At 46.3% G+C, this 22,501-nt stretch overlaps 1 protein-coding gene across 3 annotated transcripts in view; it reads left to right on the top strand.

The window, feature by feature from the left end:
• Window positions 1-22,501, top strand: part of XRN2 (5'-3' exoribonuclease 2) — a 37,711-nt gene that overhangs the window by 5,685 nt on the left and 9,525 nt on the right. For 2 of the 3 annotated variants that reach the window (XM_027903484.1, XM_027903483.1), the window contains exons 2-27: window positions 2,339-2,466; window positions 2,553-2,664; window positions 3,179-3,290; window positions 4,027-4,085; window positions 4,165-4,254; window positions 5,362-5,434; window positions 5,537-5,587; window positions 5,913-6,070; window positions 6,472-6,546; window positions 6,638-6,771; window positions 6,858-6,915; window positions 7,008-7,115; window positions 7,384-7,428; window positions 8,122-8,253; window positions 9,238-9,356; window positions 11,363-11,498; window positions 13,623-13,730; window positions 13,843-13,932; window positions 14,422-14,494; window positions 15,527-15,610; window positions 16,140-16,237; window positions 16,328-16,407; window positions 17,497-17,553; window positions 18,400-18,468; window positions 18,568-18,702; window positions 19,752-19,879. In XM_027903484.1, coding sequence (XP_027759285.1) covers window positions 2,339-2,466; window positions 2,553-2,664; window positions 3,179-3,290; window positions 4,027-4,085; window positions 4,165-4,254; window positions 5,362-5,434; window positions 5,537-5,587; window positions 5,913-6,070; window positions 6,472-6,546; window positions 6,638-6,771; window positions 6,858-6,915; window positions 7,008-7,115; window positions 7,384-7,428; window positions 8,122-8,253; window positions 9,238-9,356; window positions 11,363-11,498; window positions 13,623-13,730; window positions 13,843-13,932; window positions 14,422-14,494; window positions 15,527-15,610; window positions 16,140-16,237; window positions 16,328-16,407; window positions 17,497-17,553; window positions 18,400-18,468; window positions 18,568-18,702; window positions 19,752-19,879 — 2,512 coding nt within the window. Of the gene's footprint in view, window positions 1-2,338; window positions 2,467-2,552; window positions 2,665-3,178; window positions 3,291-4,026; window positions 4,086-4,164; window positions 4,255-5,361; window positions 5,435-5,536; window positions 5,588-5,912; window positions 6,071-6,471; window positions 6,547-6,637; window positions 6,772-6,857; window positions 6,916-7,007; window positions 7,116-7,383; window positions 7,429-8,121; window positions 8,254-9,237; window positions 9,357-11,362; window positions 11,499-13,622; window positions 13,731-13,842; window positions 13,933-14,421; window positions 14,495-15,526; window positions 15,611-16,139; window positions 16,242-16,327; window positions 16,408-17,496; window positions 17,554-18,399; window positions 18,469-18,567; window positions 18,703-19,751; window positions 19,880-22,501 lie in introns of those variants that run through there. The other variant, XM_027903485.1, reaches the window with a different exon arrangement.

Here is a 22,501-nt window from a genome sequence, read left to right as displayed (position 1 = left end):
TGTCCTGAGGGTCTGGGGATCCCTCAGTTTGGAGACTATCATGGCCATGTGCCGTGCTCGTGCCTGCTGGAGATGCTGCTGTTTCTGGGGAACTCTTTTAAAAGCAGCCACGGTTCAAACAGCAAATACATGTGTGCCACTTTGGTACAAGGTTTCTCTAAGAGCAGGGGACTCACCCTTCTCATCACACTGGTAAACATGCAGATGAATCTCTGTGTAATCAAAGCTGCTCTCATACTGAGGTAAAACAAAGGTTTGTGCAGGTTTGGTTTCACTGATTATGTCCTTTTTTTGCTGGTCTGTAGTAACTGAGCTCATAACGGCCACGGTTCTTTCTTCTGAGATAAATGGAAAGAGCCAACAAATTCTGTGGGGCTGAGTTAGAGCTGCAGTAACTGAAGTGGCAGGTCCTGGTGGCCTCTCTCACGGTGCCTTGTTCCTCCTCAAGAGCACGTTGCAATTACAGCCAGGACAGCACTCGGATAAACCGTGTTCATTAACATTTTTTACATTCAAATCTGGCCGTAAACCTGAGAGCAGAGCAGGACAGCGGGGAGAAGCTGTAGTTTGTCTTACTGTAGATGGATTTAAGCTTCTCTCACGATGTAATCAGCTCCGTGTGTGTTTTAGGATTGCTATAAATCTCCCTAATCAGAAATTTTGTATCTCCCGGTAGCTTGTCTCTTTGAAATATTAAAAAGTTGATCCTTGTTCTCTTACCTTGCTAGATTAATCAGATTTAAGAAAAAGAAATAATCTTCTTCTTAAAGCTGAGCAGGAAGAATGAGAGGAAGATCTTGAAGATAATAAAAAATCCAGGAGAGAATATTCTTAATCAAATTGATACGAATTAATAAAGCTGCAACTAAAGTATCATGTTTGAAGATCTGTTTTCAATGGTTTCAAAAGAGGCTGTAGATTAGAAGTGAACAGTTTAGTTATATCACAAGAGATATCGCTGCCAGATACTTAAACCTTCTACAAGGCTGTTACATGAAAAACCTGATGGGTTTGTGGGGCTGTGCAGATGGAAACTGGCTGTGAAGGATCTGAACGAGATCACACTTATTGTGCTTTGCCTGGGAGACTGGAAATCAGGTCTGTGGCAGGGAGAGTTTATTTTCCATATCACATAGTTGTAAGCCTTTGATGTCCCCTGAATCCCGTTCAGCTCGGGCAGGAGGGCGGGTGGGGATCAAATAGAACCCAAGTATTAGAATGATGTAAATTAGCAGAAATTTCCCTTCTTTAAAACAGGGGGGCTCAGTGTTCAGTTATTTAAAAATAACTTCGCAGATTGCCCTGAAAGAATTCCACGCACCTGTAGCGGTGACAGATGTAACTACCAAATCAAGGCTTATGCTGGTTTTTAGAGGGTTTCATTTTGGTCTTTTAAGACAAGGATAAGTTCAGTCAGCTCGTGCCTCAGAGCGTGCCGTTCCTTTTTTAATTTTGCTTGGTGCCAGGCTGTTCAAGAGGCTGCTTCATTCTTCTTTTCTGGGATGTTGCAGCCTCAGTTTCTCTGGAAATCAGGGGGCTCTTCCTTGCTCAGCTCATGTCTCTTCCGTGCTGTTGGGGTTTAATCTGATGTGCTGCATGTGTGGCTGGAGGTGTTGCCTTGAAAGGGAGAGGGAGTGAGTGCTGGAGAGGGACAGGAGAATCAGGGCTTAATTGCCTCTTGACCAAACTAACCAAAAAAGGAAAACAAACTACAAACCTAGCAACAGCAAAACCCCAAGCAAAACAAACAAACAAACCAACCCAAAATTAAGGTGAGGAAACAAAACTGTCCGTGGTGGCTGATCCACCTTGTGAAGAATCCACTGCTGGGGTAGTCCAGGAACACAGGTGCTCTGGGGGGTTTGGGATGATGAGAACTTTAGGGCTTTGAGCTTCTCAGTGCTTTTGATGGCCATGAGGAAAGGAAAGACATGAAGAGCCAATGTGGAGACTTGGCTGGGGGATCCGAAAGGATCTCTCCTTCCTTCTTGTGGAGCAATCAGTGTGGTCCTGGCAGTAAAAAGAATTGCTGTCTGCAATAATACATGTGGAAACTTCTCTTTTCAGCACAAATAAACAACTCTGCTGTAACCTATCATGACATTTTTCTGGTTGTTCTGGTTTACAGACAGCTTTTTGAAAAAAGGGGCTATTTAATAGTGAAAGGTGCAGCTTCAAGTGATCATGTGGGCACTTGTTGCCGTCTTTTTCTTCTGCTGCCATTGGAAGGGGGAAAAAAATCATAAATAAAAAAAAAAAAAAAAAGACTTTTTTGAGTCCATGCATTCATAAGTCCTGGTTATTGTTACTGAAACCTTTGTCCTGACTGCACCCCCAGGCTAAGGAGTGCAATGGAGTCAAGGTTCCCATCGACACCAGCAAACCCAACCCCAACGAGGTGGAGTTTGATAACCTCTACTTGGACATGAACGGCATCATCCACCCTTGCACACATCCAGAGGACAAGTAAGGCACTTCTTTGTCTCTTTACAGCTGGCTTGTCTCTTCAGTGACAGCCTTCCAGCCATTAAACTGAATGCCCTGTGTTCTAGGCCAGCACCCAAAAATGAAGATGAGATGATGGTCGCCATTTTCGAGTACATTGACAGGATCTTCAACATCGTGAGGCCCAGGAGGCTCCTTTACATGGCCATAGATGGAGTGGTAAGTGCTGACACAGCTCCTCTCCTGTTGTGCTGTCAGGGGAGATGCCATCAGGTCTCGTAAGATCCTTTTGGAAGTGGTTTTCTAAAATGAAAAAGCTAAAGGTAAAATAGACTGTTAACTGAATTGTGGTGAGGGTAATTAGTAGTGCCCCTGGGGTTTGTTATCCACAGGGCTGTAGGAGCTGGCCAGTGGAGTCTGCTGCAGCCCGAGCTTCGCTGGAAACTTGTAAAAGGCAGTAACACTCTGAGACTACTTCTGCTCCCCTATTCTGTGGCTTTAGGAATAATTTACACTGCAGGCTGGAAAAGGCCAGAGCAGCTGGTTTGAGCAGCTGCGCTTCAGATGGGCAGTGACGGAGCTGTGGTGTGGAATATTTCACAGCCTTAAGGGACCATTGAGGCTGGGAGCTTGTCTTTCTCCCCACCTGATCCTCATCTCCCCTCAGCACACAGAGCTGTGGAATGCTTTGGGTTGGAAAGGGCCTTCAAGCCCATCTCCTTCCTTTTCTCAGGCCCCCCGTGCCAAAATGAATCAGCAGCGGTCGAGGAGGTTCAGGGCGTCGAAGGAGAGCATGGAGACTGCTGAGGAGAAACAGAAAATAAGACAAGAAATTCTGGCCAAAGGTAAAACAGTGACCACATTGGAGGTTTTCTGATGAGAATCACCTTGCCTTGAAAGACTCAGTAAGGTTTAGAAAAGGGATTTCTCTGCATTGCTGGGAGAGGGAGGGGACAACAAGCCCACGGAAGGCTGCATCAGTGTTTTCCCAAGTTAAGAACCAAGATAAAACAAAATGTCACTTTTTCCTTCTTCTGTCTGCTGCCTGAAATGAATTTCTGTTGAGTGCTCTTAATTCCTTTTGAAAATAAATTGAACAGAAGAGCAGGGACGAATGTGGTGAGGAAGCCACCAGAACCCTTATGGAAGGAGGTACACATTTGTAGGGCTTGCTGCAAGGAGTGTTGAGGCTTAAAAGCAGGGATCAGATGGAAATACTCCTACACAGGGATAATGAGCTGCGAGCAAGGGTAGTTACTTGACAGTGGAAACTGTAAATTCAGCGAGGAAACAAAAGTCAGAGCAACTTTCTGAGGGTGATGGTGACACGGCTGGAGTGACAGGGGAGTGTGTAGCAGTGTTTGCTGAAGTCACGTTTGTAAATGTACTAACACTTTAAGTTGGAGATAATAAAGTGGTAAGAGCTGGTTCCATTTTGGTTTGTGGGTGTTCTGGGTGTTTTGAGAAACCGATTTCGGTAAGTTAATTGTTACCTGGGGAGCCATCTGGGGTTTTGCCGTGCAGAAACGTTTCCAGTGCTCCTCAGTGATGTAACCCCGCTCCCTGTTCCTGTGGCTCTAGGTGGCTTTCTCCCTCCAGAAGAAGTGAAGGAGAGATTTGACAGCAACTGCATTACCCCGGTGAGTGACCTGGCACTTCACCCAGCAATTGCCAGTGTCTGAATGAAGGTTTAATTCCTTTCCTTCCTGCTCTTTTTAGGGGACTGAGTTCATGGACAATCTGGCGAAATGCCTGCGCTATTACATCGCTGACCGCCTCAACAGCGACCCGGGCTGGAAAAACCTCACCGTGAGTTGCCCAGTTTCCTACTTGAGGAAGATGAAGGAGGTGTTTGGGCTGCTGGGCTGGGATCTGACTGAAGGGCAGAAATTTAACAGGTTTATCTCTTGCCCTGGCACTGTGCTGTTATTCATAATGGGCCAACTTGCACGTGCTGCTGTGACTTCAGAGACCATTTCCCCCTGATAACTCCATCTCCCAGCACCATTTGCTGTGATTTCACTGAAGAGCAAAGAGAAGGTTTGCCAGTACAAGCCACAATTTGACATAATGGGAGACAGGCCTTTTAGGAACACTTTTGCTTCTGTCGGGGAAAGTGTCAAGATACTTTGTAGATGTAATTTTTGCACTGTTTCTTTTTTCTAATTGCTACCGCAGTAGGTTACATTTTGTCTGTTACTCTAAGGATGGATGGCAGGCAATGAAAATGATACATGTCAGCTTTCTTGCTTTTCTGGGCTTGGAAATTCTCTCTTCCTCTCCTCAAGCACTCCACTCCCACTGAGTTTTTCTCTGCCAATCCTGTGTTTGCTCTGCACAAGGGGGCAGAGGAGTCAGTAAGTGCAGCTGCCCGTGTTGTTTGCCATGAGTTGGCTGCTCAAGTGGCCCAATTAGAGGGCAGTTGACTCTGCTTGATTCCCCCCATCAGACCTGAGTTTTTATAGATGCTAATGCTTTATTAAGCTGATGCTTAATAAATGCCGACGCCAAGGATTGACGTCAGGGTGAGGAGGGGTCTGCTCTGATCATGTTTCAGTGCATCAATGGGCTGGGAAGATCCAAAGGGAGGCAGACACGTGTGTGCTTAATCTGTGGGTTCTCTAGTGCCTGTTTCATTGCCCTGGTAATTTACCAGGAAACAAAAATATGGCTTGATCATTTCAGTGGGATTTGAGTCATCAACATGTCACCTTCATCCTGGAATTGGTAGGGAAAAATGAAGGTCTGTTCACTGGTTCCAGGCTCTTAAGCAGTTTCATTTTGAAATAGTTGAAACTACGGATTAGAATTTCAAGTGTTCATAAGTCAGGTTCCGTATTCAGTGTATGAACTGCATAAGTTGTTGTTCTTCACTGTGGCAGCATTAATTGTTGGCATCACTTGAATGTTTTGCAGGTTATTTTGTCGGATGCCAGTGCTCCAGGTGAAGGGGAACATAAAATCATGGATTACATTAGGAGGCAGAGAGGTAAAATTCCAGCAAATGTGGATGTTTTGTTTTAAATTAAGGTATGGCCAATAATAATTTATTTTACGTGACTCTGACTAAATGTAATTTTCCTTTGTACAGCTCAACCAAATCATGACCCAAACACTCACCACTGTCTGTGTGGGGCTGATGGTGAGTTCTCTCTTGCTAGAAATGTGTCCTGTTAAGCTTTCTCCTGCTGTTCTGGGGTTGAATTGGACTGTGTTTCACTTGGAGCTGTGTCAGTAATCCAGTGGATCTGTCAGTTTGGGAAAGCTCTGTGTAATGGATGAGCAAAGGTGCAGCCCTGCCCGCAGCTCCTGTGGTTGTCCTGAGGGGGTGGTTTGTGGGTAAAGCACATTGGTGTGTTCACACTTGCTGAAGGCAGAATCTACTTTACTTCTAAACGTTTTTTTTTTCTTTTAAAGCCTAATACTGTTTATCCTTCATCATGTTTTACTCTTTTCTCGATTGGTAGCTGATCTGATTATGCTTGGCTTGGCTACACACGAACCAAACTTCACTATAATTAGGGAAGAGTTCAAACCGAATAAACCCAAGCCATGTGCTCTCTGCAACCAGATGGGTCATGAGCTTAAGGATTGCCAAGGTTTGCCCAGAGAAAAGCAAGGAAAGGTAAGAATTTTGCTATTTCTAGATTTTTTTTTTTTTAATCTGTAAACTCATGTATAATGAGACCCTCAGATAGTTCTTGCTGTCAGTTTTGGCTGAAGCACGATGCAAATTGTTGTTGAAAATACCTGGCTGTCACTCTTAGAGGTGAAAACTGTACTTCTGCAGTGCAAGAATGTTATGCCAAAGCTGATATCCTCACCTGTGGTGTTCTGTTGTTTGGGGTTTATTTCCACCGGTGAGGACGAGCGATCAGAAACTGAACTGACACACAAAGCAGCAAAATGCATGCTTGGCAGAAGGGCTTGGCAGCCTGTTCTTGTACCCCTCTGAACTCCTCGGCAGTGGAGCTGGAGAAGCTCTAAGGAGAGCTGGGGTGTGACATGCCTCTCCTTTGGTTTCAGCACGACCAGTTTGCCGACACCCTTCCCGTGGCAGAACAGGAATTCATCTTCATCCGCTTGTGCGTCCTGAGAGAGGTGAGCTGGAGCACTTGCTCCAGATGCTGTGCATAAATAACATTTTGAGCTCCATGCAGCGTTTCCTGATGTCCTTGTTCATGTGTTGCAGTATTTGGAGAGGGAACTCACCATGGCCAGCCTGCCGTTCACGTTCGATTTCGAGAGAAGTGTTGATGACTGGGTCTTCATGTGCTTCTTCGTGGGGAATGACTTTCTGCCCCACCTGCCATCTCTGGAGATCAGGTAGATGAGAAAAAGTTTTCTTTTCCTGCAGGAATACTCCCTGTGTCTCTAACTAACAGGAGCCTCACACTTTGGTTTGTATTTAGGGAGGGAGCAATCGACCGCTTGGTTAACATCTACAAAAACGTGGTGCACAAAACTGGGGTGAGAGCTTTTCCTTTTCCTTTGAAAATCTCTGGGTGCTTGCTACAAAACAGGCTTATTTTTCAGCTAACCTGTTGTTCTCTAACCTGCAGGGGTACCTCACAGAAAGCGGGTTTGTCAACCTGCAGCGGGTCCAGATGATCATGTTGGCGGTTGGAGAAGTTGAGGACAGCATTTTCAAAAAGAGAAAAGATGACGATGTAAGTTTTAGTCATGTTCATTACTGTTAGCCTGGGACCCTCCTTTAAAGAATTAAGGAAAAATGAGCCAGATTTTGTGGCTTTTTGTTGGTTATAATCTCTGGTGAGTTCTTCCATGCTCAAAAAAAAGGATCGTGTGCTTCCAGCTGAGTTTTTTTTTCCTGGTCTGCCAGGCCTTATGGCATTGCCAGTTGAGGATTGCAATGAGATCACTTCCCAAGAAATCTGTATGTTTGACCGACTTTATTTCCCTTTATTCTTCGTTTAGGATAACTTTAAAAGGCGGCAGAAAGAAAAAAGGAAAAGGTTGAAGGTAAGTGAATTCCTTACCCGATGCAAAAACTAGCAAGAATTAAAATGGATATTTTAGGTTTTGGCAGGTGCGGTGGCTGGAACTGCAGGTGTTTTCTGGCCTGCGTGTAAACCATTTTAAAGTTAAAAAATTTAAAACTCTGCTATTGGGGCGAATTTTCATCTGTTCCCCAAATATTCTGATATTTTAAAAATGGACCTTGTGAATTGATTTCCACGTAGCTTTGTTCTTGGATGGGGCATTCGGGTAAGTGGAGCTTCCCAAACTGTCAGGGCCTGTGTTGTCCCCACTCTGAGCGCTCTCTGGACCTTGTGTTCATTTTTGAAGGGATGATTTTCTGGCTGTCCCTATCAGAGTGGCAGAGGTTGTTCACTTTGCTTACAAAAGAATGTGTTATTCCCAGGAAGTTGGACCCAAGCCCCCCAAAAACTGCCTTTTGGCCCGTGTAGAAAGAACACAGGCACGAAGTGCAGGGGGTTTTGGGCAGTTTTGTAAAAGAGCTTAATAAATTGTCACTCAGAAGTGTTATGTCTGCTTAAGATCATTAAGCATAGGTAACTTAAGCTGATCTGAGCGTGTAAATTGTGCTGGGTTTGTATAACATGTTAATCTGAAAGCTGTGAGGGAGCATCCTGTCACTGCTGGGGAGATTACACAGCTTGTTCAGGGGGCTTGTCTGTGTTTATCTTTTAGAGGGATCAGCCTTCTTTCATTCCTGGCGGGCAGTTTTCCCCTCAAGCCCTGGGAAATCGATCCAGCCCTCAGGCAATCTGTAACCCCAGACAAGCTGCCTTTGAGATGAGGATGCACGAGAGACAGAACTCTGTAAGTAGATGTTCGGAGGTGTTTGCACCGAGGAGGGAAATCATCACCTCCCGTCGGACTCTGGACAACTTTTTTCTCTACCCCATTGAGCTTTCTTGAAAAGCAGACACCAAAAACGTTCTTTTTCAAGGAAGTGGGTTTTAATGACCAATTTTTGTGGGAAGGGGAAAGTCGGATGAAATTTTGGGAAAGGCGTTAGTGAGGGAAAACCGGAAATAACTTGAGTGCTCTGTTAGAAGTGTTGATTGTTAACCTGAAATAACAATTATGACAGATATTTTCTCTCTGGGTATAAATCTTCAAACAGTGAAAAAAATTAAAGTTCCTTTTCATCATAAAGATGTGGGCTCTGTCTCTGAAGTCTAAATACAATATGCTTTTTCAAAGTATAATTTCTGCTGTTCTTGCCTTTTAATCTCGAAACTTTTGCACCTGAGTTAAGCACATTAGTTCCCTTATGGAACGGGAGATGTTTCTTTTTGACTCTGTAATATTAAAACAGACAAATTTGAGAGGAGTTTAAAAGACCAGCTGTGGAGAAAGTCGGTATTTCTGACAGTTCTGAATTGGAAGCACCATTTGTTTTCTCGTGTGTGTTTGTCCCTGGTGCTGCAGAATGAAGCTGTAACAGAAGCTGCAGGGCCAGAGCAAACAGGGGTGCTCCAAAATTGGAACATATCCAGAATGGCGTGTTTTACCAGTTTCTGCTGTCTGGTTTATTGCATCCTTTTCCTTCTCCAATCCAATGACACTTTTGCCTGTATGAGTCAGTGCCTGCCTTTTAATAGAGGTGTGTTCTCCTTTCCATTTGCTCCTTGGCTCAACGGGTTAAGGGTTGTGCAGCCTTTGCCTGGAGTTTCTCTGGAACGGAAAACAACACGTGTGATTATTGCAGAGCTGTTAATTGTAACTCGAGTTTAAAATGCCTGATAAATCCTCCTCCTCCCCCCTTCCCCTATTTATCTGTAATAACTCTGACCCCAGACAACTTCAGCATCTCCAAATACCAGCCTGACTCCTGATGGCAGCCCGTCCCTGGGAGGAGGAATTAAGCGGAAAGCTGAGGACAGCGACAGTGAACCCGAGCCAGAGGATAATATCAGGTGAAGCCATTTTTTTGTAGCACTTTTTGTTAGCAAATTGCCGAAATAGATGCAGCCTAATTAATGCCATTTAGCTTGGTGCAGCAGTGCCTTCGGATGCTCCGCTATGATCTCTTTATCCGGCGGTAATTAACGTGGAGGGCTGGAATATCCAGTAAATTCCGGGGAGATGGGTGAGCTGTGGCTGTTCAGTCTGAGTGCCCAGATTAGTATGCGTGCAGGTTTGCAGCCTCGGAGCCACGCTCCCTCTGAGACCCAGCCCGAGATTGGCCAGACATTCCCTGCTCAGCCCTGATTATGCGAGTGGAATGCAGCATTCCACGCTGGAATTCTCCAGCTGTTTAACCCCTCCAGCTCAGTTACCTGCGCGTGGGCAGCTTCTATTTGTCCCGACTCCCACGCCGTGCTCTCCTCCCTCTTTGATTTGTGGCAGGCCCTGTTTTGTCTTTAATTGTCTTAGGGCAGCTGATCCTCAGATTATGAAGGGATGGGAATTTTATGAGAATTAACTACCAGTGATTCTGCATTGATCAAAGGTTTAAATCAAGCTGCTGCCATTAACTGCAGGCCTTTGCAGTGGTTTGTTAAGGGGTCTGCCCTCTACATGCAGCCTGGAGGGGGTTTTGTGTGCAGTCAAGTGGACGTGGGAAAACACTGAGGATTGTTGTCACGACATGTTTGTGACATCCAGCCCATCACGTGACACTTCCAGTATCACGTATTCCAGCTCTCATTCTCACTGTCTTCCCTGTAAGTGCATATCTAAATGAACTGATTTGGATTTTTTAATCAAGCAAGCAGAAACCCTACGTAAAATCAGGATCAGTGCTAATGTTCCTTTCCATTGGAGCTTCAGCAGAGGTTCTGAAGGAAGCTTTAACAGTTTTATAGTGACCAGTGTGAAGGAACTGGGGTGATTTTTGAGCAGCAGGAGTTCTCACAGGGTTGATATTGCCAAGGAAAAGGATGTGCTGCATTCAGCTGCAGTTATTTAAGCTCTTCTGTAGCTCAGAATATTTAAATATTTAAAGTGGTTTCAGCCTTTTTGGAAAGGGATTTTGTGTGCTGATTTTCAGATACGATATTCAGCGCCAAGCCGGAATTGTTGGGAATAAACTTCTGCATAAAAAAAGAAATCATTGTGGAGGGGCTATCAGATTTAACCAGTCTGGGTTTTTTCCTGGCATGATAACAGCAGAGCTGAGGGATTCAGGTGCTGGTGTGTGAAAGAGGAGCAAGTTTTTGTTTTCCCCTGCCCCATCTGTACACGGACGTGAGGGGGAGCTGTGTGAAGGGAGGATGGAGGGCGGCCAGGATGGCCCCTCTGATTCCAGTATCCATCTCTGGCATGAGGGATGGAAAATCCCCTGGGAAAGGGAGCTGGTGTGGTGTGAGTGAGCAAGCCCAGGAGTCCTGGGCTGCAGAAAGTACTGCTGGCAATCACAGCTTGTCTGAGCAGCGACAGGACGTAGAAATTACCATTTATTTGCTTGGTTTTTATTCTGAGGAGCGGGAAAACTGTGTCACTTCTCTGCTTGAGAGAGGCATTAAGAATAAAGGAATGAACTTGGTGTGAGAAGATATTTCAGTAAGATAAGATTTTGGCCTAGGGCAGATTAAAGGAAATAAGGAAGGGGAGGAGTTTGTTCTCCTGGAAATGCTAAAGCACAAAGTTCAAATGGCAGATTCCTGATGAGAAATATAGAATTGCTGACCAGAAACAATTCTGTCCTGAGAAACCCTGACAGCAGCAGGACCACTTCTGAAAATCCACCCTGCTTCTAGCACTGGAACTGTGTTTATCAGGGTGGGAGCTTCAGGATTCCATCTGGATTTTCTGGGATGCCAACCATCCCATCTCGTTCTCTTGCTGCTGAGCATCAGTTTTCCTGCTTTCCTTTAAACTGTATGCACACAGAAAGTGGAGTAGCAAGCGACTTTGGCTTGCAGTGTAATCCAGAGCTGTGATGTGGCTGTGTTAGGATGTATCCCTGTCTGTGTTGCAGGCTGTGGGAGACGGGCTGGAAGCAGCGCTACTACAAAAACAAGTTCGACGTGGATGCCTCCGACGAGAAGTTCCGGCGCAAGGTTGTGCAGTCCTACGTGGAAGGGCTGTGCTGGGTCCTCAGATATTATTACCAGGTACCTCAGATTTATCATCTCTCAATTGTCCTTTGTGCCTGCACCCTGTTTTGTTTCAGCCTGTTGCTCGTTGTGGAAAAGCAGTGGGTTTTTTTTTTAGATGTAAAATAAATGTTCAGGGTTTGAATGCAGTTTCCCCCACCCCTTGGAAGGTGTTCAAGAAATGACTGGACATGGCACTCAGTGCTCTGGTCTAGTTGACAAGGTGGTGGTGGGTCACAGGTTGGACTCCATGATCTTGGAGGTCTTTTCCAGCCTCAGTGACCCCGTGGTTCCGTTTCCCTTGTACAGTAAAGACTCTGGTTGGTGCAGTGAGGGCCGATGCCATTTTCCCTTTGCAGTGCAAAGCCACAAATAATGACATTGCAGGTGACTAAATGAGGGAACAAAGGACAAAGCCTGTGAAGTGCCAGTAAGAACTGGAAAGGAACAGGGTTGTCAGTCCCCTCGGTGGCTTGTAATGATGCTCTATGAAGTGTGTTGTGATTGAAGTAATCTGTACCCGATTTGAATCTTTTGATAATTGAGATGTCAGATCGGCGAGAGATTAGTGGGGCATTGTGGGGTTTGTTGCGCTGATGGTTAATAACGAGCTCCGTGCCCTGAAGGCAAAGTAAGTTGGCTGTGCTGTGTGACCTGGGAGCACAATGTGCTGGAGCTGATGGAGTTTGTCTGCCTCCACGGCAATGGGTTTTTTTACAGCTGTCCAGATGGGAGCACAGGCAGGGCTAACACCTCACATGCCTGCAAACACTGTGCACTTTAAAACAGGTGGTTTTCTCATCCACCCCTTGGAGCAAAATGTGGGAGCGTGTTCCCCTCCCTTCCCCTGCATCCGTTTGTTGAGTTCGGGCTCTGGCTCGTTGGTTATGGTGGATGAAAATCATTGAGTTTAAGGTTTGCTGGGCTCTCCACATCCTCGTGCGTGTGACCTGGCACCTCCTTTTGCAAAGGACAGGTGTCACCTGGACACCTTTATGGGTAGGAACTCCTGTGCTCCTGCATACACTGAAAGCAAACCGTGTTCTTGTTAACCATGGCAGGATATATCCCACAACTCCATACGTGTCTCCAGGGGTGTAAATGGCTCTTCAGGGAGCTGTTGAAATGTCCTTGCTGGAAAACTGTCTCACCTTCGGGGATACAACAGTACGAAACCATTCCAGCCTGTTGTGTTTGGGATGGAGCAGCTGGCACAACGCTGCCTGCTCGTACGGAAATTAGATTAGGAAGTTGTTGGGGCTGGGGCAACTTCAGAACAGTTTGTTTGTCTTGTTTTTTCCTTTGGACCATAATAAAAAATTTGATGCCAGTAACTACTGCTGGCTGTCCATGAAACTCGTGACAGAATGCATTCCCTTCCTTTCTGTTCTTACAAAAAACCCAATAATGCAGGGCATGTTCCACTAGTGGGAACATCTGTTTGGAGAGGGAAAAAAAAAAAAAAGAAGAAGGGAAAGAAAGAAAGCAATCCACCTGGCTTTTGAAACCTTCTGAAACCATCTGAAGGGTTGCGCTGAATAATTACAGTCGCTGTAATTTTGTGCCAAAAATATCACTGGAGGAGCCTTGTTGACATTTACTTGTTCAGAACTGGAAGTCAGAATAGTAGTGGGCTTTTGTTTCGAGTGGGTACTGCTAAGAAAAATAGCTGAGGAGGTGAAAACTTGACTTGGACCTCCTGGAGCCACGTTTCCTTTGCGAAGTGCAGGGTGTTCTGGTGGGTTCTGAGTTTATTTTCTCCTTTTTGAGGACGCACTTTATATTCCCCGGTGTTCGAGGCGGAGGAATGAGAGGGGGAGAGCAAAGTGCTGCTCCAAGTGTGTATTAGTGCTGGTACTGCAGGGAAAAGTAACAGCTGAAGGCAGAATGCTTTTCAACCTGCAGCAGGCCTTGCTCACATTTTCCCACCTCCTCGTAGGGCGTACTGGGGGTCTCTGGTCCCACATCTTCCCGAGGTAGCAGTGGGATTTTGCTTGGAGAAGCGGGAGTGCAAACTGCCTGCTGCCAGAAAAATACTTCTTTCTGCTCCTTTTTCCATCTCTAGGGACAGGGCTGCGTGATTTTAAGGTTGTCAGTTTTTCTGTTGTGTCTGATTTTGTTTGTCTCTCTCCTCTGCCTCAGGGCTGTGCGTCCTGGAACTGGTATTACCCTTTCCACTATGCCCCCTTTGCTTCTGACTTCGAGGGGATTGCAGACATGCCTTCAGATTTTGAGAAAGGCTCCAAACCGGTATGGGCTCCTTTGTTTATTTATCTATGGAGTTATTTGTTTATTCATGTATTTATTTGTGCTTTAACACCTCGTTAGACGTGTCCTACACCTGCTTGTCTGATTTCTGCAGTTTAAGCCCCTTGAACAACTTATGGGAGTGTTTCCAGCCGCGAGTGGAAACTTCCTGCCGCCCACGTGGAGGAAGCTCATGACAGACCCGGTGAGAATCCTTCTTGTAGCCACTCCCTAAGGCTGGGTCACCTTGCAGTGGCGTGAACATGACCTGCTGCAGCTTCTTGCTTCAGGAACAAAAATGCTGAAGGCCAGGAGTTTGTAGCAGGTAGCAAGGATTCTTCTAAAAAAAAAAAAAAAATCCTTAAAAGCGACTTCTTGGAATTCAGATGTTTCAGTGAGAACTTGTTTCCTGGCCCTCTTACACTGCACATGGTTTAATTGCTTGCGGCAAACCTTCCAAAACTTAATCCAGCAGATTACCTGCAGTTTTTCTCTCCTGCCTAATTTACTGTTTGGAATCTCTAAGTAATGGAAGTGCCCAACCACACTTAATGCTTAAATGGCATTCATTAAAAGGTGTTTTTATTAGTCAGAGATCTCTGCATCCCCCTTAGCGTTGTGTTTGGTACCACGTGACATTCTGAACCCATGTCAGAAGTGGTTTTGAGGGTCATTTTTATTTTCTCGATGGCAGGAATCAAGCATCATTGACTTCTACCCTGAAGATTTTGCTATTGATTTGAATGGGAAGAAATTCGCTTGGCAAGGTGAAATTTCTACTTCTTTTTTCTTTTTTTTTTTAAGAATGAGTAAAAATAGGAAGGAATTGGGAAATTATCTGGGTGAGAAAACGCTGCACTAAGTCACACAGGTAACTTGTGTTGCTGGGTGTGGGGACAAGTGTTCCACAGCAGGTGTATTTTTGAAAAGAAATCACTACAGAGAGCAAATTACGGTTCAGTAACTGATTTTGGATTGGTAATGATTATTGGTAGTTTCAGCAGTTATTCCAGATTTGTTAATTTTTCCTGAACTAGATTAATCATTCTTCTGTTTTTTATCAGCCTCACTATGTAATTGTCTTTTGTTGCCTTTGCATTTAATTAATGGATCTCGTTCTGCTCAATCAGTGGCTCATTAGTACTGTGCCAAAAATGCTTTGGGGAATATAGAAATATTTGGGAGCATACAAAGAATGGAAAAAAGAGCTATGGTATTCGTGCAGGTTCTTTTTGCCTTAGAGAATATTAATTCTCAAGGTCCGCCAAATGCTCTGGCTGGTTACAGTGTGTGTAATTTCACTGCAGGTGAAGTTTTGGGTTGTCCTTTCCTTCAGTTCTGGGACAACAGCATTTGTTTTAGTGAAGCCACATAAAAATCTGACTCCTGAAACAAAAGTGTTTCAGGCAGACCCAAGTTTTAAATTTGGAGTTCAGAGTGGGAGTTCAGAGTCCCTGTGAACATTGTGCCTTAAAGTGATGGCAAACCACTGAACCGGGGCAGGCACAAATAGGAAACTCTCGGTATCAGCTTATTGGGAAGCCTCTCCCGTCACCTTGGCCAGGCAAAGCTCTGCTGTGCACGGCAAGGGAAATAAAAAACAAAGCTAAAGTTGATAGTCCAGATTCCCACCAAATTTCGTAGTAAATTTCCCAGGGCTTTCTGATTTTTATAGTGGAAGGAAACCCTTTCTTGGCTGAGGAAATCTGTCAGAGCTTTCCAATGCTGGTCTGGTTTTTGGGGGTTGTTTGGGGGTTTTTCCCAATAGGTGTGTAAAAAGGCTGTTTTGGTTTTGCCAGGTGTCGCCTTATTGCCCTTCGTCGACGAGCGCCGCCTCAGAGCTGCCCTGGAGGAGGTGTACCCCGACCTCACCCCTGAAGAGAGTAAGGATTGGCATATCTTGTGCAAGATTTGGGATATTTTGTTGCCACTTTGGTGTTTCACCCCGAATGAACAAGGTGTAACAGGTGCTTGGTGGGGTTGAGTTATGGCAGACCAGAGCGATCCTGACGGGTTTGGTTTCGTAGCTTGCAGAGGCAAATCGAGGGGTTTGTTCCTCCATTTCCTTGCGGGTGAACTGTGGGAGGTGTCTGGGGGATTTTGGGTTGGATTTTTTTACCCTGCCAGTCTGGATCTGCAGTGCTACTCTGTGCTAAATTCAAGGTTCCTCCCACTGAACACAAGATTTGTGCTGTTTTCCTGTCTGCCAACTGCCCTTGTGGCCAGAGCCATCCCGCTCTGGGCAGACACTGTCTTTCCTACGCTCTCGAGGAGTGTTCACAAAGCTTTCTGCTGAATCACAGGGAAACCTGGCTGTTGTGGAGTTGTCACCAGGACAGTGTCGCAGGTCTGCTGTGTTCCTTCCTTCCCTCTTTGCTCTGAACTCTTATCCCTTTCCCCCCATCTTCCCAGGCAGAAGGAACAGCCTCGGTGGTGACGTTCTCTTTGTTGGGAAGCACCACCCGCTCTGTGACTTTATTGTGGAACAGTACAAGACCAAAAATACAGAGGTAGGTGGTGTTTGTTCTCGAGGGCCCGTGGCAGTGGTGAGGCTGAAGGGCTGATGAGGTGCTTCATCTGAACGACTGTGTCCTCCACAGCCCGTGGACATCCCCCCGGAGCTGTGCCACGGGATCCAGGGGAAGCTCACCCTCAACGACAACGCCGTGCTCCCGGACCAGTGAGTGTGGCCTCTGGGCTGGCCTCTTGGGGCACTTACAGCTGGGTTTCACTGCAAATATCCCTGTGCCCACAAGGGGAAACTCAGAGCTCCCAGCAAGGCAGTGTGTGTAGTTCTGAGGCTCAGCACTCTTGGCCTGAGGGTTCAGGGCAGGTGTGTGTCAGCTCCAGCACGTGGAAAATCCCAGCCAAAGGAAACTTTCATCCCACAATCCTGCTTTCCTTAGCCTCAGAACTTGGCTTTCAGAGCAGCCTGAGAAATCTCTGAAGTGCCCTAATGTGTGTAGTTGCTGGTGAATCTGGTTTTGTTTGTCATTTCACCCCTGGAAGGCTGGCTTTTGTGGATTTAGTAATTGTTTTATTAGGTCTGGGTAACAAAAGTCATAGTGCTCAGTGGCCTTGTTCAGTAAGGCTGTGTTGGTTTGGCCTCTCTGCTTTTGTATGAATATGAATATGGGCTGATGTGACTTCCCTTCAGTGCACATTGCCTAACAAACCCCAAACTCTGCTTTTTATATGCTCATCTGCGTTGCATTAGATACAAATCCAGATAGTGGTTTCTGAGATATATTTTGCCTTTGTCCATTTTGTCCTGTAGCACTGAATTCAGGACTGTTCCCAGCTACACGTACAAAGAATGCTCCTATGTTTTGTTTTCCAGAGAATGCATTTGGTTAGAGAAATGATCAGTGTAATCTTCACCTTTCATTTCTCTAACTGTGCTCAGAGGCATAAGCAGCTGTTCAGTGGCTCGTTTGCATTAAATGCACAAACACTGACTTTGTTGCACAGATAATGTATCCCAGGCATATCACACTAATAGGCATTTCTCCATTCTTGTCATGGCTTGTGAGCAATATGAGCAAGTCAGAGCTGTTGTTGGAAGGAACAGGAAAAAGAAAACTCTTGTGGCATTGAGAAAAAAGGATTCAGTCATTGCAGTCCTTGTAGAACTACTGGATTTAGAGGGGAAAAGCAAGTTCATTTTCAAAACCCTGTTAGGTGTCACAGGCTTATTTGGCAGAGGGAGAGCAGCAAGTGGTAAGAAATGTGTTGCTGATGTTTTGACAGAGGTTTCTCTCTTGCCCAGGGTGGTGGAGTCTCCTGTTCCGATGCTGCGGGATCTCACCCAGAATTCTGCAGTCAGGTCGGTAACCTCTGGGTTTAGTGCCACGGGGTACAAATACAGCACTCAGAACTCATTTTATGGTGGTGGTCTGTTGCTGGATTTGCAAGGCTTGGGGCTGTAACCTGTCCCTTCTTGAGCCACATAAGATACTTGAGACACTGAAAATCACTTGTGATCTGTCTGTGTGATTTTTTTCCTTCAGAGGGGCCTGACTTGGTTCAACTAGAACAGGCAGGAGGAAATGCTGAGTTGTGGCTTGTCAGGGTACTGTGGGAAGGATGTTCTAAATGGGGATGTAGTTACTGTGAGTAATGAGTTAAAGGAAGGTTTTGGCTTTTCATCTACCACTGTCAGGGGCTTTGAGTTGTTTGGCACTTCTCTCCATTCCTCTGTGCAAGGATTTTTCTTCCTGTCTTTGGGGATGGTATGAGCAGTCAGGGTTCTGCTCTTCAGCTCGTGTGACTGAGGCTGAATTTTCCAAGGGGCCATTATTCTCCTTCCTCGGAGTCTCATTCATTCTTAGTGTTGAAAAGCAGATATATCTCAGCTGGAGGAGCGATGTTATTCTACTCAGCCATTTGCTTTTAGCTTTCTTGGCACCCCAGGCATTCTTCTGTACCAGATGGTAGATCCTGAGAGAACAGGTTGGTGTCCTGTGCTTCAAACGTGTCCCTGGTGGGACCTGCCTGAGAGCTGGATCCTACAGCAGGAGATGGGAACTGCAAACCCAGTGCTCTGTAATGTGTTGTGCCAGTAGAAATGACTCTCTCCTGTTGTGTACACATCACTGTTAATAAAGCAGTGATGGCTTTTCACTTTCTCCTCATTGGGAAGTGAACCTAATCCTCAAATATCTTCCTCCAGCATCTCCTTCAAAGATCCACAGTTTGCTGAAGACTTTGTTTTCAAGGCTACAGTGTTACCTGGGGCAAAGTAAGTGTCGGCTCTCACCTTTCAAGCAATCCTAGTGTGGTTTATTCATCCGAGCTCTCGCCCTGATAAATTTTTATGGCACTATTTTTTATTCCAAAGGAAACCTGCTCCGGTTCTGAAGCCGGGAGACTGGGAAAAAACCAACAACGACGGCAGGCCTTGGAGGCCACAGCTTGGCTTCAACCGAGACAGGAAACCGGTGCACTTGGACCAGTCGGCCTTTAGAACCTTGGGGTGAGTCTGCTGGGGTGACTGGCTGCCCTGCTACTTCTTAAATTAAATTCTTAAATTAAAAAAAAACCAAACAAACCAAGGGGGTGGGCATGGGCTGTCTGAGATGAGGTGTTGGTGTTCCAAACGTTGGTGTCCGATATTTAAAATCAGTATTCTGAAACTGGGTCGTTGCAGTGATTTTGCAGCGATGCCTTTCTCGCTTCTTAATTAATTTTTTTTTCCCCTCCTAAATATTTCTTACTTCCTTTCCTGCTGTTTTGGTTTTTTTAAAATTGGTGGATACATGCTTGAAGTCCAGAAGGTACAATGAGAATATAGCACACAAGTGATAATTAAGACTGTCAGTGAAGACAGGAGTATCTTTTATGCTTTTAGAAATGACAGAGCTGTAAAAACCTGGTGCTCCACCATACAATCTGTTCAGTGGTCCCTTTGCCAGGCAGTGCCACAGCCAGTTTTTGTTAGTTCTCCAGAAATCCGGGTAATTTTCTCAGGTGCTGCAGTGTAGTGTGAGGATGGGAAAACAAGCTGGGGTTGTATATCACATAAACATTAAAGTTAAATTAAATGGCCTTCCGTACGGGGGAGTGCAAGGGGCCGTACATTTATCAGAGCCAGAGAAGAGAATGTTCTAAAGGAGACTAATACTAGCAAATAAAATTGAAGTGTCTCTTAGGAAAATACCTTCATTATCTTAGGGAGCTGGAGGAGCTGGAAGAAGAAAAGGCACCACCTTTCCCTGCGCTCATGTGCTGGGAAGCAGAGTTGTTCTGGGGCTGGACTTGTGAACCCTCTTCTGTCCTTTCCCGGTCGTAGTTCCAAAGAAATGGACAGCTGTGCTGTTGTAAATCCGAGCCCTTCCCTGGGAGCAGCTCCCGTGCGTGTGTGGGGACGTGCCTGGGCCCCGATCCACGAGCGCATCCCGGGGTTGTGCTGGCACACGCTGCAGGGGGCTGGGGCTGGGGGTGGGCGGGGTGGCAGCTGTGCTGCGAGGTGGAACTCATCAAAACCCCCTGACCTTTCTCCTTTGCTCCCGCTGACCGGCACAGCCACACGATGCTGAGGGACAGAGGGATGCCGGGCATGTATCCCAACGCCGTGCCGCTCGGAGCCTACGGCGGCCCCTACGCCAGGCCCCTGCTGGGCGGCCAGCAGCAGATCCCCAAGCTCCTGTCAAGTAAGTGCCTCCTGCATTTCAGGGTCGGGAAAATACAGCGGGTTTGGGTCGCTCTGTGGCACCGTCACAGGCAGTAAGTGGGTCCGGGCATCTGCCTTCATTGACCTCGCGCTGCTCCTCCTTTATGGAATCGCTGCAGGGAAACGTGCTAAAATGTGAGAGAGTGCCTGCAAGTGGGATCCCAGCTGGAATGCTGCACTCTGGATTCAAGTGAATAGGAAAAGTAGCGCTATAATTGCTGGTGTCTGTTTCTTGGAACGTATTCCATCTGTGGTGGAATCTCAGCAGCACCAGTGAATCCTGTGTGACCCGAAATGGAGTTCTTCACCCTGGGAAGGAACTGCTTGTGCTCTCGAAAAAGGGTGCTGGTCAGGAGTTCTGCCTCTTCACCTGTGCCCAGGGGCTGTTTCTGTAATGGTGGGATTGAGGCAGGAGGACACTTGGTGTGAAATCCTGCAATATTGAATTCTGGAAGTGCTGAACATTTGAAGAGCTGACACAGGTAAGTTTGAGCTCCCGAGATTTGTCCCACCTAGACTAGTTGCTGCCCAGTGATGCTGTCACCCTTTTTGTATCTCGCTGGCATCTTTGCTGCATATCAGGCAGTGAATAAATAATATCAGTGGGCACTGACTGAAACTCAGTGTCCAGTCCCAGGGCAGAGGAAGGGAAGTTGGTTGCTGAGTGCTGGTTCCATGTGCAAGGAACCAGACCGGTTTAAATAGAGAGATGAATTGCCTATGAGCCTGGAGGGATTAACTTGGGTTAAAGGAAAACCCTTTTTTTCTTTTCTTTTTTTTTTTTTTTTTTTAAACAAACAAGAAATATGAGAAGGCAGAACTGCCAGACAGGCATTTTCACCTTTTCACATTCATCTCCAAAATCCGAAAGTTTGTGTGGCTTTGGGGAGAAAGTTTTCGGGAGCCCAGCAGTCCCTGCACTGCTGTTCCTGTCAAGTGTTGGCACTCTGTGGGAAAGCTGCCCTCTCTGTCTGCTGTCCATGGAGCTGATCCTGCCAAGGAGGTGCTCACAGAGCTCTCCTGCAGCCGCTGCCGTCCAGAGCCAGCTCCTGGCACTCTGTTTTCGTGGGAGACTGCAGCGCAGCACGCTGCAAATGTGTTCCTTGGCACTTCGCTGGGTTGTGTTTCTCCTCCTCCTCTGACAACACTGAGCTGTCCTAGGAGATTAGTCCTAAACTCTAATTAACTTCTAATTTACACTGGCTGCGGCGTGAAGCCTTGATGACTAATTACAGCAGCGCTTGGCTTTGTGTTTGGAGATGGTCTTTCTTGCAGTGCCTGTTTCTTGACAGAGGTAGGAGGGCAGCTCATGTCCATCAGTAGGGGGGATGCAAACAGTGTGTGGGATGCTCTTGCTCCCTGGAAGGACTTCCCAAAACGTCCCCTGGAGCCTGGCTGGAGGGTCAGGCCCCAGCCCACCTGAGGAGTGAACCACGAGCCTCAACTGCTCTTCTGCCAGTAGAGACAGTTCCTTAAACCCTTGTTAGGGATCACCTCCAGGTGTCATAGGCCGGAATTCCTGCTGGGATCAGCCTTCTGGGGTGTCCCCACTGCAGGACGTGTTTGTGAATGGGCCGTACCCCAGCGCTGTTCCGCTGCCTGGAGTGGCACAGCTGGGCTGGGAAGCGTCTGGAACCCACACAATCCCAAAGAACTGCAGCTGACGTGGTTAACATTCCCACATTTTGTGGGATCAACACAGGGCAACTCCTCATTTGGTGTAGGCTGTGCCTCTGTGTAGGCTGCAGTAGAATCAGCCTCGGGGAGGGCGATGCGGTCAAGCCGAGTGCCATCCCTCCCTCAAGAGCCGGCTGGGGGTGTTCCTTGCCCGTGCTCCCTGATTTCGCTTGGATGTGCCAATTTTCAGTTGATGAATAATTGTCTGTGCTGATAACTTGGGGGAGTCAAGTGCGGGGTGGCGGCGCTCTGGGAATGGCAGGTTTGGTTTCTGCAGCGCAGGACATTCTGATTTATGACTTTCATCGCAGGCAGTAAACTTGTCAATTAGCTGCATTTGAAAAGTGGTTTTGATTAGTGCAATCAGTAAACACAAAATCTTGTCTTTGATTGCCACCCTGATTAGATAAATTGTTACTTGAGGGGCTGCTAGAGAAGGCAGTTTCTTTGGCCTTATAGCTCAGGAAATGCCTAAGTTTTGCAGGCTAAAGAAAATACCAATTGTCGTTTCTTCTCCCATTTGGTATCTCTTCAAAGTGCAATTCACTGCTCCAAGCTCTTTCCCTCAAAGATTGCTCTGCCAGCCATACAAATGAATAGTAATAAGGTGGATTTAAATGTTTTTATGATGATTTCATTAAGCTCTTTCTTAAACTGTCCCCTAGAGCTGCAGAGAGGTGTGGTTAGAGCAGGAGAGCTGGGTCCTTTCTTGTTGACATGGAAAGGAAGGGTCTGGAAACAGGCTGAGCAGAGCTCAGCTCTGCTGTGTTTCTAGGGTGCTGCTGTCTGTGAAACTTCAAAACCATTAGAAACAGAGTCAGGGTATTTTGGATTGAAAGTGGTGACGCTCTGGGGCTGTCCCAAACTTTAAATTTTATGGTTTTTTTTTTTTAGCAATTTAATCTCTGTAGTTTTTTTTTTAAAA

The sequence above is a fragment of the Empidonax traillii genome, unplaced genomic scaffold (genome assembly GCF_003031625.1).
Source record: "Empidonax traillii isolate 1590-97213 ecotype Southwest subspecies unplaced genomic scaffold, ASM303162v1 scaffold970:size295518, whole genome shotgun sequence".
Classification (NCBI taxonomy): domain Eukaryota; kingdom Metazoa; phylum Chordata; class Aves; order Passeriformes; family Tyrannidae; genus Empidonax; species Empidonax traillii.
This window is presented reverse-complemented; position numbering and strand designations above follow the sequence as displayed.